We start from the raw sequence: 13263 nt of genomic DNA, 5'->3' as shown, positions 1-13263 counted from the left end.
TCTCTCTCTTCTCTCTTCTTCTTAGCCAGGCTTATTTCAAACTGGTAAATATCTAATTCCTTTAACGGCTGTGCCGTGCACACGAGTCTTTTAGGTACAAACGCCTGGAAACTGCCCGTGTGTGGCGGTGCGTGCCTGGGAGGTGAACAGAAAACCCGCACGCCCTCGCAGCGGGGGACCCCATCTTATTTAGAAATGCTTTTGGGAGCCTGGGACTGCTCGGGAACCTCAATCTGGGACACGAGCCCTTCCCTTGTGTGCCCCAGGGACCCTCTCCCGGTTCCCTGTGGAGTCCCAAAGGCACCACCCCCCATCCCTAGCGCTCAGCCCTTCCGCGGCTCCAGTACCCGAAACCCCACCCGCAGCCCTCCGAAGGCGTCCCTCGATCTCTGGGGCGGATAATTACCCGCCGCTCGCCTGTTTTCCCTTGTTTAAAGTTTGTTTTCTAAATGTCTTCTATTAGATTATGTTCGTTCATTCCCCCTCCAACCTTATCTCCTTCTGTCTCTTCTCTCCTTGCCCGTCACACTCGATTTAGGCACGAGTTTATCTGGCAAACAGTTTGCCGACTTTGTTTATTTACCGCGGGTTCTGGGGCTGCGAGCGAGCGCGCGCCAGTGTTCGCCTTTGTAATAGTTATCTCATTGTTGTTCTTCGTTAGTCTCAGCTCCCTCCACCCTGTCTCCCTTCCTCGTTTGGGGGGGATGGAGGAAAGAAAGGGGGAGTCTTGTCAGCCCAGTGTGTGATCGCTCTCTCGCCCAGAGCCCCCTCCGCTGGGATCTCCCCCTTACACACCCCGCACACCCCCTCTCTGCTCACCCCATCCCCCTACCACCCCGGCGCAGCAGAGCTCTTCACCCCCCCCCCTCCCGCATCTCCCCCTCTGGTTTCACTGAACAGTCACCACCGAGCGCTGCCTAAAGCCGGGGAATTGCCTGACACCCTCCCATCTTCCTCCGAGCCCCCATTATGCGAAGCTGATCCCACTCTGAACAGCCTCAAATCCCGCCTGGACTCTGTTTGATTAGATTGCCAACCCGGGGTAATCCTTTGATTTGGTGGAGTGTCAATTACCTTTCTCTAAACACACATTTACAGACGAGGGAACTTGTTGGTTTAAATCAATGCAGATTGTTTCTTGATAAATGGACTATCTTGGACCCCTCCCGCTCCCTCTTCCAAGGTCCCTCTCCCTGGGGGCCGTTCCCCTCGTCTTCGCCCGTCACCATCTATCCAGTAAACAATGCCCCTTCCAGGTGTGAAGCCGAAAAAACGTTGTGGGCTGAGGGGAGCCCGTGCCCCCCTTCCCCTATTCATTCGCTCCCCCGGAGCCTAATTAAATTTGGCAGGTCCTTGTACACACAATCAAAACAGCTTCCTCCAGTGTAGCAAACGACCGAAAACCGCATTAGCAGTTATCGCTGCTGCCAAATTAAATTGTTTCCCACCTCCTTTTACAAGTGTCTAAAACCGACACTTCGGGCTCTCCCCTCCTTTCCGATCCTTCTCCATCATTTCCCACTCCACACCTGTAAGTTTGCCGCTTTAAAGATAAATTAAGGAAAAATGCAAAGACACAAACCTACCACACGCCCGCGCACACACACACAAACATCCTTGGCCCCCATCTCAGACAGTCTTTCATACCCAGTAGTCAGCAAATTCTCAGAGGGACTTAGACATTGCCACTTTTACCCCATCGCTCCCCCACCCCAGGAAAATGCACACTCTTCTTCTTTTTAATCTTGTGACTTTCTCCCCTTATTTCATATCGTGACCCAGCTGGATTTTCTACTCTTGAGACCAATGTGGTCTGATCTGGTCAGTTTCAGCCCAAACTTGGGCATCCTCAGATGCAAGAGGCTTTGCTGCTCTTACTATTTATGACTGTTGTTACCGCTTTTTGAAATGATTGCTTATTTCCTCACGCTCCCTCCCTCCACTCCCGCGGTGGAATGGTCTGACTCTTTGCAAACCCCTATCAAATTTCCCACAAGAGTCTCTCTGGGTTCAGGTTGGGAAAATCTTTTTCTTTCCATGTCTCCTCAAACACTTTCCCACTTGGGTCCCTGCCTGTCTCGCCCCTGATCCTGGGAGAAGGGGTGAGGAGAAAAGGGCGTAAGTGGATGAGGGCAAAGGAACTGTCCATTTCCTTTTTCAGGTGTGCAGAGCCTGGCCGGAGCCCCCTAACCACATCAGTCTGAGAATCCTCACAACCAACAACCCTAATAACTCAGCCTTAACAAGGATGAGAGCAAAAAAAAAAAAAAAATATGAACAGCCTCATGAATATCAGCCCAAGGGGAGCAGGAGTGAGCTGTTCAGAGATGAAAGTGCACAGAAATAAAAGCTCAATTTAATCTGCTTTAAAACCCTTCAACTTAACGTTTGTGCTTCAAACTCTGAGAGTGAGGCCTGATTGCGGATAAATAGTTTCTTACCATGCCTGGAAGCTATTACACCCCTCTCCAACACAGTTTCCTATTCAGCAGTCCCAGTTTTCATTACCAGCTCTAATAAGTCTTAACATTATTAAATGCCAAGCGGACGATAGGAAAAAACGGACTCAGGGAGGGATCTCTCTTTAGCGCTTAAAGAGGAGAGCTCTTAAACCCCTTCTTCGGTGGCTCCCCGCCATGAGAGGGGCAACCCCCAGAGAAGGCATTTGTCAAGCACGAGAAGCCAAAACAAAGTTTGTGGGTGTGCAGCCCTCCTCCTGCTCTGCCCAGGGGGTATCTTGGCCTCTCCCCACCTGGACCACTGGGGTGAAGGATGGGAGGTCTTCTCACCTTTAACTTGGCCATGAAACTGACATCCCGGGCCTGGGAGAGGGAGGAGAGGTGCCAGCTGTGTGGTTTTATGGGGAGGCTCGCCACTGACCAAGGTACCTGAATCTGGAGCTGATACCATTTGTCCATAGACAGAAAGACAACACTCTCTCATCCCCACTGTCATTCGGCCCATCCGCGCCCATCTATAATCACACTGCATGTCCACACAGACTCCCCTGAGCCCCAATACAACCCACGGCACTCCGATCCAAAGGCCCGTGGCGAACAGCCACACCGAGAGACACATGCGCTTATATGGGTCATCCAGCCCCCAGTCACAGGGCCCAACATGCCCCACTGTCACTCAAAAACCACGGGGCTTTTGGGACACCAGAGCCGCCGCTTTCATTTCATTTCTGCAACTCCTCTCCAGATCCAGCCTCCCCAGCTGGCACTGCCAGCCTCCTCGTTAAACCCTGGGGACACTTGGAGCTTCCGGGTTCTCTCTACTGCAGGGAAAACCTCTGTCCAGCGAAGCTGCCTGTCAGCGCGTTTTGTGAGCCCAGATTAGCGTGGGAAACCCCTGGACTCCTCTGAGCCAGAGGGATCTATCTCCAAACCACCCAAACTTGCTCTCCTCTTCCTTTCCTTCTTTCTCAGAAGAAATTTCTCTCTCTTACAGACTGAAATGGATATACCCCCACCAGGCGCGCGCACGCGCATATACTTAAAGTCTTTCTGCATAAAACCCACCCTCCTTTGCTTCTCCCTGGGTACCTCTCAGAAGCTGTGTCTGCTCTGCCATACTTGGCCAGAAAAGATTATTCAAGTTCTCTGTCCCCCTCAACCCACAAAAACAAGTCCAACTAGGTCCCTTTCCCAACCGAACTGCAGTGAGGCATAGGTCCCCCTACGGGGATTCCCGGGCTCTGGACTGTCTCAGTGAAGCCAGAGGCTACTTGGCAGCACAGGGCCGCTTCCTGCTGCAGACCCTAGGCCCTACGGCAGTCCCGGCACAGCGGGGTGCCAGGCACAGCTCTGCTCCCTTTCTTCCCTGCCCTTTTGTCCCCTGTGGGACTGGGCTCCACTTGGGGCCCAGAATGTCAATAGCCCGCCCCTTCCCCAGCTTCGGGCTGCTCTCACACTGGGCCACCCCTGCTCCCCCCTCCATCCTTCCCCCCTCAGCCCAAGCTTGTGGGGGCTGGGCCTCACTGGGAGTTGTCTTTGGAAGCGGGCTTTGTCTGTGAAGTTCATCTTCAAGGTTGGGAGAGACTCCTGAAAACTGCAGGGAGAACTGGCCTGGGAGTTCTAGGGAGATGAGGAGAGGGGTACTTGAGAACCCCCTGGTAGGAAACTCAAACAAAATGTGCTTTTTACAAGTTTCCCCCACTTTTTTTCAAAGTCACTTTTTTTTCTTCTTCTTCTTCTTTGCTGGTTATAATGGCCCCTGCCTTTCCTGTCTGCCTGCCGCCTCCCAACACGTCTGTCTGGGAGCTTAGCCTGTTTTCCCGGTCCCGTCTTTGTGACTCTGGGTCTTCCGTTTCTAGTTCTTTTCCCATGTCCCCCCTTGACACGCACTTACCAAGCCTCAAAGAGACTTGCCAGGGGAGGGCTAACTGGGAAGGACTTTCCCTTCTCCTGAAACTTCCCTTGTCAGTAAACAAAAGCACAAGCCCCTCTCCTGGGCGTGCAGGCGCTTGAAAGATAAATGCCTCGCCTTGGGTGATCTGGAGAAAAAGCAGGGCACGGGGTTCAGACTCCAGCCTGCATTGACAGCCCTGCTAAAAGCCGGCAGAGGGTGTGTGGAGCTCCAATCTCTCCCCTGACCATCCCTGGCACCAGCCCCCACCCCTGCCCTGGGATCCTCTGACCCTGGGCGTCTGGGAACTTGGCCTTAACTCCTGGCCCCCGCTGGTAGCCTGCCCAAGAGGAAAGCACCTAAAAAGTGCACCCTTGGGCACCCCCGCCCTGCCTACTGCCTCTGAGCTGTGTCGGTTTGGCCCTGGCACCGCCGGACTGAGAATTAGGCGGCGGCCCACGCGGTCTTCGCTAATTTTTATTGATTGCAGCGGTCAGTCAACTGTCAGGCGGGGTTTCAAGGGACCGTTTAGAGAGCGTGTGCGGGTCTGGTTAACAAATTCATTTAGGGAGCCGCCGGCCAGCTCCTCCTTCCTCGTCCCCCGCCCCTTTGCCCAAGTTTCCCATAAATAATAGATCGACATCAGGACTAGCAGCCAAAACGCCAGCTCCGGAGGAGGACACACGGCCTGGAGTCCTGGGCTAGGGCAGGCGCGCCGGGGGGGGCGCAGTCCGCGGCGCACGGAGCGATGACCTGCCACGGGCTCCCTGGGGACACAGAAGCCATCTGGGTCCCGCTCTGTCGGCGCCCAGCCCGGCACCGGGGCGCACCAAGGGGGCGCTCTCCGCTCACCCCAGAGGCTCTGGGCTGTGCCGGGCGCTAAAGTTCTGGCCGTCAGTCCGGGTGGCGGCAGAGAACCACTGGCCCGCACCCTGACCGCGCAGGGAGACGCAGGCTCGGGCGTCGCCGGTCCCGGGGGCGGCTCCCTACCTTTGTCGCCCAAGATGCCATCGATGCTGTGCTTGGCTTTCTTCTCGCTGTCGTCCTCCTTCTTGTCCGCTTCGTCGTCCTCCTCTTTCTTCCCGAACTTGATTCTGAGCACGCGGCTAATCGAACTCACTAAACCTCAGAAATTCAAAGGCAAAAGAGCGAATATAAGTTGTTGGGGCCGCGGATGGCAGCAGCCCCGGGCCCTGGGAGAAGTCATGGAACCCATTCTCCCCCAAAACACACTCAGGGGGATCTATACCTACTGGGAGGCACAAGTATGGTCACCCACGTAGAGAATCACACCTGTGGCACAGACACCCACCGAGGGCATTCTTATGCATATCCTTGCACACTCGCGTGCTTTACACTATCACATCCTCTAGGAGTATACCCACTTCCCAGGACCTCCCTGCAGGCGCTCCAGCCCCTGCTGCTACTGTCCCCACACCCAGGTGTGCATCCCAGTCCTGCGGGCTTGGGTGCTCAGGTGCACACACCTATGCCCAGGTCTCTTTCCCTCTCACAGACAGCAAGGTTCAGGGCCTCCACATTTGGAACCCTATGGTGGCTGGTGGCAGCAACAAAATGATGACTTGGGGAAAGGGGTCCTGGGAGCCTATGAGCTACCGTATTAGGATGGACCCATCTCTCTAGGCCACTTCTCTGAGAAGGCACCAAGGAACTTTCCTTATCACCCAACATTATAGGGTAACTTTTGGCCCATTTTCTCCCTTCCTCCCTCCCTCCCTCCATCCTCCCTTCCTTCCTCTCTCCCTTCCTCCTCCCTTTCTTCCTTCTCCCCCCACCCTTCTTTCCCAACTTCTCTTTCCTTCTTCCCTCTTCCCATCTTCCTTTCAGTTTTGATTCCCTCCTGTGCCCTCACCCTCTCTGCACTGGGGCTCTTTCCCCCCCAACTTTTCTCCAAGTCCCAGTCATCCATCCCCCCCCCCCCCGTGCCGCCTCTCCCCTCCCCCCCCCCAGGACCTGAACCCTGGCCCGATTCCTGGCAAGCTCTGCCGGCTCAGCTGCCTTCTCACCTGAGGGCACAGTGCTGCGGTCACAGTGCCCGTCCTTCAGCAGCCGGTCTCGGATCTCCCAGCTGAACATGCCTGGGTTCTCCCTCTTGTACTCCTCAATCTTTTTCTCCACATCCGGAGTCGCCACCTGCTTCAGAGGTGGAGGTGGGAGAGGAGGAGTGGAAAGATGGGGTGGGGGGAGGGAGATACTTTTAATATCAACCTCCCAAGAGCCCCAGGCCAGGCTGGTGGCTCTGGTCACCATGCCTCTGTTCTGAGATTGGCTTCATCTTTTTAAGAAACCTGTTCCTGGCTCCCAGGAAGGCAGCCAGGCTGGGGAGATATGGAATAAGGTAATAACATAGAAACCTAATTAGGACCCCCCCCCCACTCGCTATTTCAGGCAAGACTGATTTTCCCTGGGCTGGGATGGTGATAGAGGGTCTGGGCAGATGAGGGACTTACTGGCCTCAAAGTCTTGGGCAATCTGGACCTCAGTTATCCCCATGCCTGAGAAATTCAAATAATGGAGGATGGCTGGGGGTGGGGACACTCTCCCACTGGACTTCCCATAGGAAGCTTATAGACACCCCGATGCTACTGGATGACACAGGGTAGGGAGAGGGGCTACAGCCAGGATCCCCCGACTATGGGAAGGCTGGCTGCCAGCTCAGCGGTAAAGACACTCACTCTGGGCTTGCTGCCTCCAATGGCCCCAGGCCGGATGGACCCAGTCTCTTGGTAGCGGCAGAGGATCTTGGAGACACAGCCATGGGAGACACGCAGCTGGCGGGAGATGACACAGGGCCGGATGCCGTGGTGGGCCATCTCTACTATCTTGTGGCGGATGTGGTTGGGCAGGGGTCGCCCATTGATGAAGACCCCACCAAGCTGATTGACCCGGCCTTGGCCAAGCGGGGTGGACACTGGGGAAGGGAAGGGGAGATGAGGAAAGAGAGAGGCATAGGGTAAGGATCCAGAGGAGACATTGCGTTTAGCCCTTTGACTCCAGTTTTTTGGGGGGCCCCCAAACCCCTGAGACAGATCCAGCAATTGCCCACATTTGGAGCTGTGGTAGTTCAGAGGTCATGGAGGGAAAAAACAAACAAACAAACAAACAAATGAAAACTGTCGTGAAGCCAAGGAAACGTTCAGCAGGAATGAAGAGAGGGGTCATGGCTGGTGACAAGAGTCCCCCCTGAAGGATGCATGTCCCCAGTCCCGCCACACTACAGGGAATGAGGACACACTTGGGGAATGCCTCTGAGAAAGGGAGGAAGAGAGCCAGAGATGAGAGGGCAGAGTCTATAGAGTCTGGTGGAGCCTGGAGACTCTGGGACCAATAGCTCTCTGGTGCCCAGGACTCAGCTCGGGCAGCAGGTCCACCTGCCTTTTAGAGAGGCCAGTCACGGGTGAGAAGTGGCCCACCTGGTCAGTCTCCTGCTCCGAGTGGTCAAGACTGATCCATTCTATTGGGAGCCAGAGGGACTGGTTGATCACTAGTATTTATAGCCCTGACTTGGGCAGCAGGACTGTCCTGCCCATAATTGAACAGGCACAGCAGAGGGGCTGGCAACATAGTGCCGTTGGTTGCCACCTCTGGGAGCAACTGCCTGTCTCTTGAGGGATTCTCCTTCCTTCCAACTCTCTCGGAGTTCTAATTTCGTTTGGGGATGATTTGGGGACATGCCCCCTTGTCAGCAAGCTCCTAAATCTAATACTCGCTTGTCCCCCAAAACTCATGAACTGCCCCTGCAGATTCAGAGAGGCTGGTACACAGAGGGGCCTGAGTCTCTGAGAGTGGGTGCCTTTGGGAACCAGGAAGACAAGCTCCCCTGGGTGTGTGCTGGGGAGAGGAGAGCGCCTGGGAAGCTTTAATGCAAAGTCCACACAATTTCCTCCCAGAAGGTTGGGGGCCACCAGTGCACTAATCCAGCCTCGATCCCCCCAATTTGGGGACTCAGCGGCTGCGGAGATCTGGCAGATTAGAACGATTTCACAGCCGCCAGAGTGGAGGGAGCTGACAGTATAATTGCAAGGGAGGAGGCGAGAACAGGCTGGGTTGCTGAGCTGTTCCTACCGCCTCCTCCCTCACTCTGCCGGTGCCCCCACCCCTTTTTATAAAAGTAGGTGTCTGAAGCCACCTTCGGATTTAATCAGAAATCATGCGTCGCCAAGTCAGAGTCGCTCGGTCTCCGTGGCGGGATATGCCATTACAGCTCGAGAGCTCTCAAGCGCCCAACTTTATATTCAAGAGCCTCTTTAGCGACCGGCGCTCGGCTCTCCTCAGTATTCTCCGTCATGTTGGGCAAATATTGTCCTAATCCGCCGCGCGTCCTCGGCCGCCTGTTTTACTTGCATTCGCTACAGGAGAGTGCCACGGCAAATCCCCGGGCTTGTGCGCTCTCCCGCCTGCGTGGCTGCTCGCGCGCACTTGATCACGGAGCCACTTTCCTCGCCTCTGTCTAATTCAGGGACCCGCGCCCGTCTAGCTGCCGGAGAGGACCCCCCCCCAACCTCCCCAGATCGCAGGCTGTCCGCCCATCTATCCCCTCCCTGCCTTCTCTCTTTCCTCAAGCACAAGGGGCTCATACAATTATAAGAAGAGTAATTAAAAAATAAAAGTCGCACCTTTCTCTCTAACCACTTCTCTCTAACAACCTGGGCTACCTACCCCCAGAAGCCAAGCGATCCCTCACTTGACAGGATGATGGCCTTCTGTTAGTTAGAAAACAAAACAAAAACGCAGGAAAGGGTCGTGGCAGTGCACTGCCAGCCCTTTCTGCAGCCGGGAATCTGTTCACCGCCCCATCCTTTCTGCTCACCCCAGGGTGCTGGATTTCTAGGGAGGACACATTATAAAATTATCACTTTCCCCTTGTCTGATCATTTCGGTGGCTTCTGGCTGTCTTGAGGTCTGCCCCAGGAGAGTTCCAGAGTTCTGAAGCCCAGGTGGAAAGTTTTGGGGGGAAATTGTTACTATTTATTATTTCAGATTAGTTTGTTTCCAGTCCCCAAAAGCAGGCTCTTAGGTTAGACATAGAAAAATCACACATTGTTGGTATTTCGAAATAAAAGGGATTGGAACACCATCTAAAAGGTGGCAAAAACAGTTCAGAACAAGAGTAGAAAGCGCGCAGACAGCCGAGAAAGTAGTAGAGGAAAAACGTATCTGAAAATAGTGGAACGAGTTGAAATTCACTAAGACTTGAAATTGACTAGGAGCCGAAATCCACTCAGAGTTCAGCCCTGCGGGTAAAGGCCAGAACCCAGGACCTGTGAACTGAGGCCGCGGGTGGGTGAAACCCACGCGAAACTGGACAAGTGTCGATCCCAGAAACTTCCCGGGTCTAGCGCCCGGACTGGGAACCAGAAGAGAAGGGGACCCTCTCTGCTGTCTCTGGTGCCGCCACCGGCCCGGTGGAGATCGCCACCTCTCCAAGGACCTCGAGGTCCGGGCGGAGCAGGGAGGCAAGGCAAGCTCGGGCACTCTTACCTTCAAGAGGAAATCCCGTGCGGGGATAGTTCTGCCCGGGAGCCGGCCGCATCATCCTCGGTACGGTGCCGGGAAGGGCCGCCATTCTCGCGCACGCCGGGGACGAATCCAGAGTCTGCAAAAATCGCTTCCCGTCCGCTCCCTTTACCCCTGCTGCGATCTCTTTCTTTCCTTCTTCTATTTCTTCTTTTTTTTTTTTTTAAACCTCTTCCCCCTCCCCGCCGCAAACACTCTCTACCCCCACCCCCCACCCCCGGCTGCAGTCGGTCGAGTCCAGAAGCTGGGGAGGGGGGTGAGGTGGGGGCGGAGGTTGGGGCGGTGGGAGGGAAGGTGGCGACAAGGAAGTTCAAACAAACAAACACGCCAACCCCAAGGCCGTCTCTGCCCGCTCCGCCCGGCCCCAAGTTGAGCGGGCGGATGCGCTGGGCAGGAGCGGGAGACCAGGCCGGGTCGCCGAGCGGGGCCGGGGGGGACGCAGCCGGAGTCAGGGCCCCCAGCCTCGGACTGGCGAGAGACGCGCTCTCGCGCTCCGGGCCAAAGTTTCTGAGCCGAGAGGCTGTGGAGTGGATTTCTTTCTCGTATTTATTTATATATTTATTCTCTCGCTCTCGCTCCCCTCCCTCCCTCTCCACTCTGACTCCTCTCCACGCCTTCTTTCCCCGACCACACTCGCTACTCCCTTACACACCGGCGTTCACCCCCCCACCCCCTCCCAGAAGACTTGGGGAGGGAAGAAGGTGCCTCTCGGGTTTCGGGGCTTGAGGGGAGGCGACAAGGGTGACGGGGTTGAGAAGAGAAGAGGGAGAGCGAGGGGGCGAGTGATCCGCTGGGTAAGTTGTGCAAAAGTGCTCACTGCAGTGCGCGGAGGAGGAGGAGGAGGAGGAGGGGGCAGCAAACGAGATCTGATAGGTTCGGACTTTTCTTTTATTCATGAGGAGGGAAGGGGGCCAGGGCGGAAGGGAGCCGAGGACCAATAACGAAAAGAAATCTCCAACGAATATTTTTTTTTTTCCTCTTTCCTAATCCCCGGCTCACCTCGCTTTTGGGGGAGAATTTGAACTGCCCATTAAAACAGAGGAGCAAAGGCGGGGCTTGGGGGTTGGAGAAGGAGGGAGAAGGGGAAGGGGGCCAACTCAGTCCCAGTGCCTGCCTTTGAGGAATGGGCCGGACCCCCAGAGTCCCCAGCCCATGGTGGCCCAAGGCCCATCTCCGCAGCCTGGCTGCATGGGAATGCCTGCCTGTCTGCCTCTCTTGAATTCTTGCCTCTTCTCTAGCCTCCCAGAGTCAGAGTCCGCTGTGTTTCACTCTTCTCCCTCATCTCACTGATGCCCTCTGAAATTTCTGCTGGTGAGGCCCACTGGGAATTGGCTTAGGTGACTTCGAGGGACAGGTTTATGACTTTTCCTGTGAAATAGCCTCTGAGCTCCAGTGTCTCTTTCTTGCCCGGCCTCCTGCAGCTCTGAGTAGCCCAGAAAGACTGCCGGTCTAGTGCTTATTAGAAAACTGGGTCTGCCTGAGTGTTAGGGACCCACCTCTTCCTCCTCTTCCAGCCCCTGCCCCTCACCCACCCCTAGCCAGGACTAAACACCTGCTCCTCTTCAAGCCCCCAACTCACACCCAGAACCCCTCTCCAGCAGGTAGTCTGGTGCCCTGAGGTCGAAACAAGTGGGTGCCCAGGATCTGGGAGTCAAAAGGGGTGAGGAGTGGGAGGCACAGAGTGGGCAGGACTTGGCACCACCCTGAGCTCAATTCTGAGTTCCTCCAGCACCAGTGGATTTGAGGGGAAGAGTCCCCATTAATCGGTGAGGAGTGGGGGTGGGGTGATGAGAGGTCCAGCAATTCTGAGCACCCCCCCCCCAACTCTCCCGCTTTCCTGGGCCTGAGTGACCAGACGCCTCTGCCTGGGGATACCGAGTCCGGGGGTGAAACGCCCTCCCAGCGGGGCAGGACGCCACAACTGCAGGTCTTTTGTCTCCCCCGGGAAAGTGTCTCCGGCCCAGTGCTGGAGGCAAAATACAATAAAATAAACCCAGCCCTCCAACTTGCCCCCAACCCCCTCCAGCCTGCCCCCTGCCCGCCCTCTCCCCGGGCTGGGGTCAGCCTCTTCTAGGCCTGGCGGCTCTCCTCAGGCTGGCCCCAGTGTGCCCCTCTCCCCTCCCTTTTCCTCACCTGTGACCTTTGCCCTTCTCAGCGTGTGACAGACTCCCGCTCCCCTGCCCTGATCCCAGTGGCTCAGGGCAGGGGGAGCCCTTCTGGAAACGGGGGCCTGTTGAAAAGCTGTTAAACTCACGCCCCCCAGTGGCTCCAGAATGGGGTGTGGGGGGCAAGTAGTTTTAGAAGGGACACTCCTTTTCCAAAACACGGTGCCAGGCTGCCTGAGTTATAGGGACCCTGCCAGGTTTTCTGGGACCCTTTGCTGTTTTGGAGCTTCTCTATCCAGTGCCCCCAAGAGAGATTGGAAGATGAAGTTTTAAACCCCAGTGTGTGTGCCTGGCGAGAATGAGTCCAGACTTGAGTCCCTTTATATCTCGTCTGGCTGGAGGGTCTGGCCTGCCTTGACCTCCAGAGGTGGCACTGACATAGGCGTGTAATACACACACACACACACACACACACATATAGTTCATTCATTTGTTCACTCATTCATCACTACTTTCCCTCCTGGCAAGGAAAGATTTAAGGTGCCTCTTCTCTTTGGGTGGAACGGGCCAGTGTGTTTGTGTGTGTGAATATGATACGTCTGTGTGTTCAGGTGAAGGTGGGTTTGTGTGCAGGTCTGCAGTCAGTTGTGCATCAGGCTGAGTTAAGTGTGTGCATCTCAGCGAGAGTCTTGGTCTGCATTTAGGTTTTTGGAGTGGCTTCCTCTTTGCTTGAGCATGGCTCTAAGTGCTCATCGAGAAGCTGTGAGCTGTGACTTGGTCAATTCCTGGGCAAGGGAAGCCCTCGGGGGTGCGGGGGCATGGCTGCTCAGGACCCAGTCCCCCTCCCACTCTTGGCTGCCAGTAAGCACTTTTCTCCCGAGCCCAGTGGGGCTCAGCCGGACTCCTCGGCTCAGGGCCACCGGCCGGCTGCTGCCAGGGACACTGGAACCCCAGGCGACGGGCTAGGGGCCACCTAACCCTTGGCATGATCCCTGCCCCCCACAGCTGCAGAAGACTCAGAGCAGCAGGTCCAGTCGTGAGCAAGACCTGGAGCGGACTCCCCTAAACCCTGTGCTGGCGGCGCCGACCCTGCGTTTCCCTGGCTGGGGGATTTCAGGGGCTCCCGAGGGGCAGGCGGAGGGGGAGGAAGGCGGCTGGGGGCGGGGTGGGGGGGGTCTGTCGGAATGAGCGTGGCGGTTCTCGCCTGTTGGAGACCAATTTCACAAATGATTTTTGCAACAATTAAGAAGTGTGGCGGGGTGAAATGGCA

The 13263-nt window shown here is 55.9% G+C and overlaps 1 protein-coding gene across 1 annotated transcript in view; it reads right to left on the bottom strand.

The window, feature by feature from the left end:
- PAX7 (paired box 7) overlaps positions 1–10700 on the bottom strand; it is a 107552-nt gene extending 96852 nt beyond the window's left edge. Inside the window, exons 1-4 of the mRNA XM_047790584.1 lie at positions 9853–10700; positions 7047–7282; positions 6378–6507; positions 5341–5469 (exon numbers count right to left, since the gene is read on the bottom strand). Coding sequence (XP_047646540.1) covers positions 5341–5469; positions 6378–6507; positions 7047–7282; positions 9853–9937 — 580 coding nt within the window. The 5' untranslated portion in view covers positions 9938–10700. The remainder of the gene's footprint in view (positions 1–5340; positions 5470–6377; positions 6508–7046; positions 7283–9852) is intronic.
- Positions 10701–13263: the final 2563 nt, after the last annotated feature.

This window comes from Phacochoerus africanus, chromosome 8 (assembly GCF_016906955.1).
Source record: "Phacochoerus africanus isolate WHEZ1 chromosome 8, ROS_Pafr_v1, whole genome shotgun sequence".
NCBI lineage: Eukaryota > Metazoa > Chordata > Mammalia > Artiodactyla > Suidae > Phacochoerus > Phacochoerus africanus.
The sequence above is the reverse complement of the archived record's forward strand: the minus strand, read 5'-3'. Positions and strand labels throughout refer to the sequence as shown.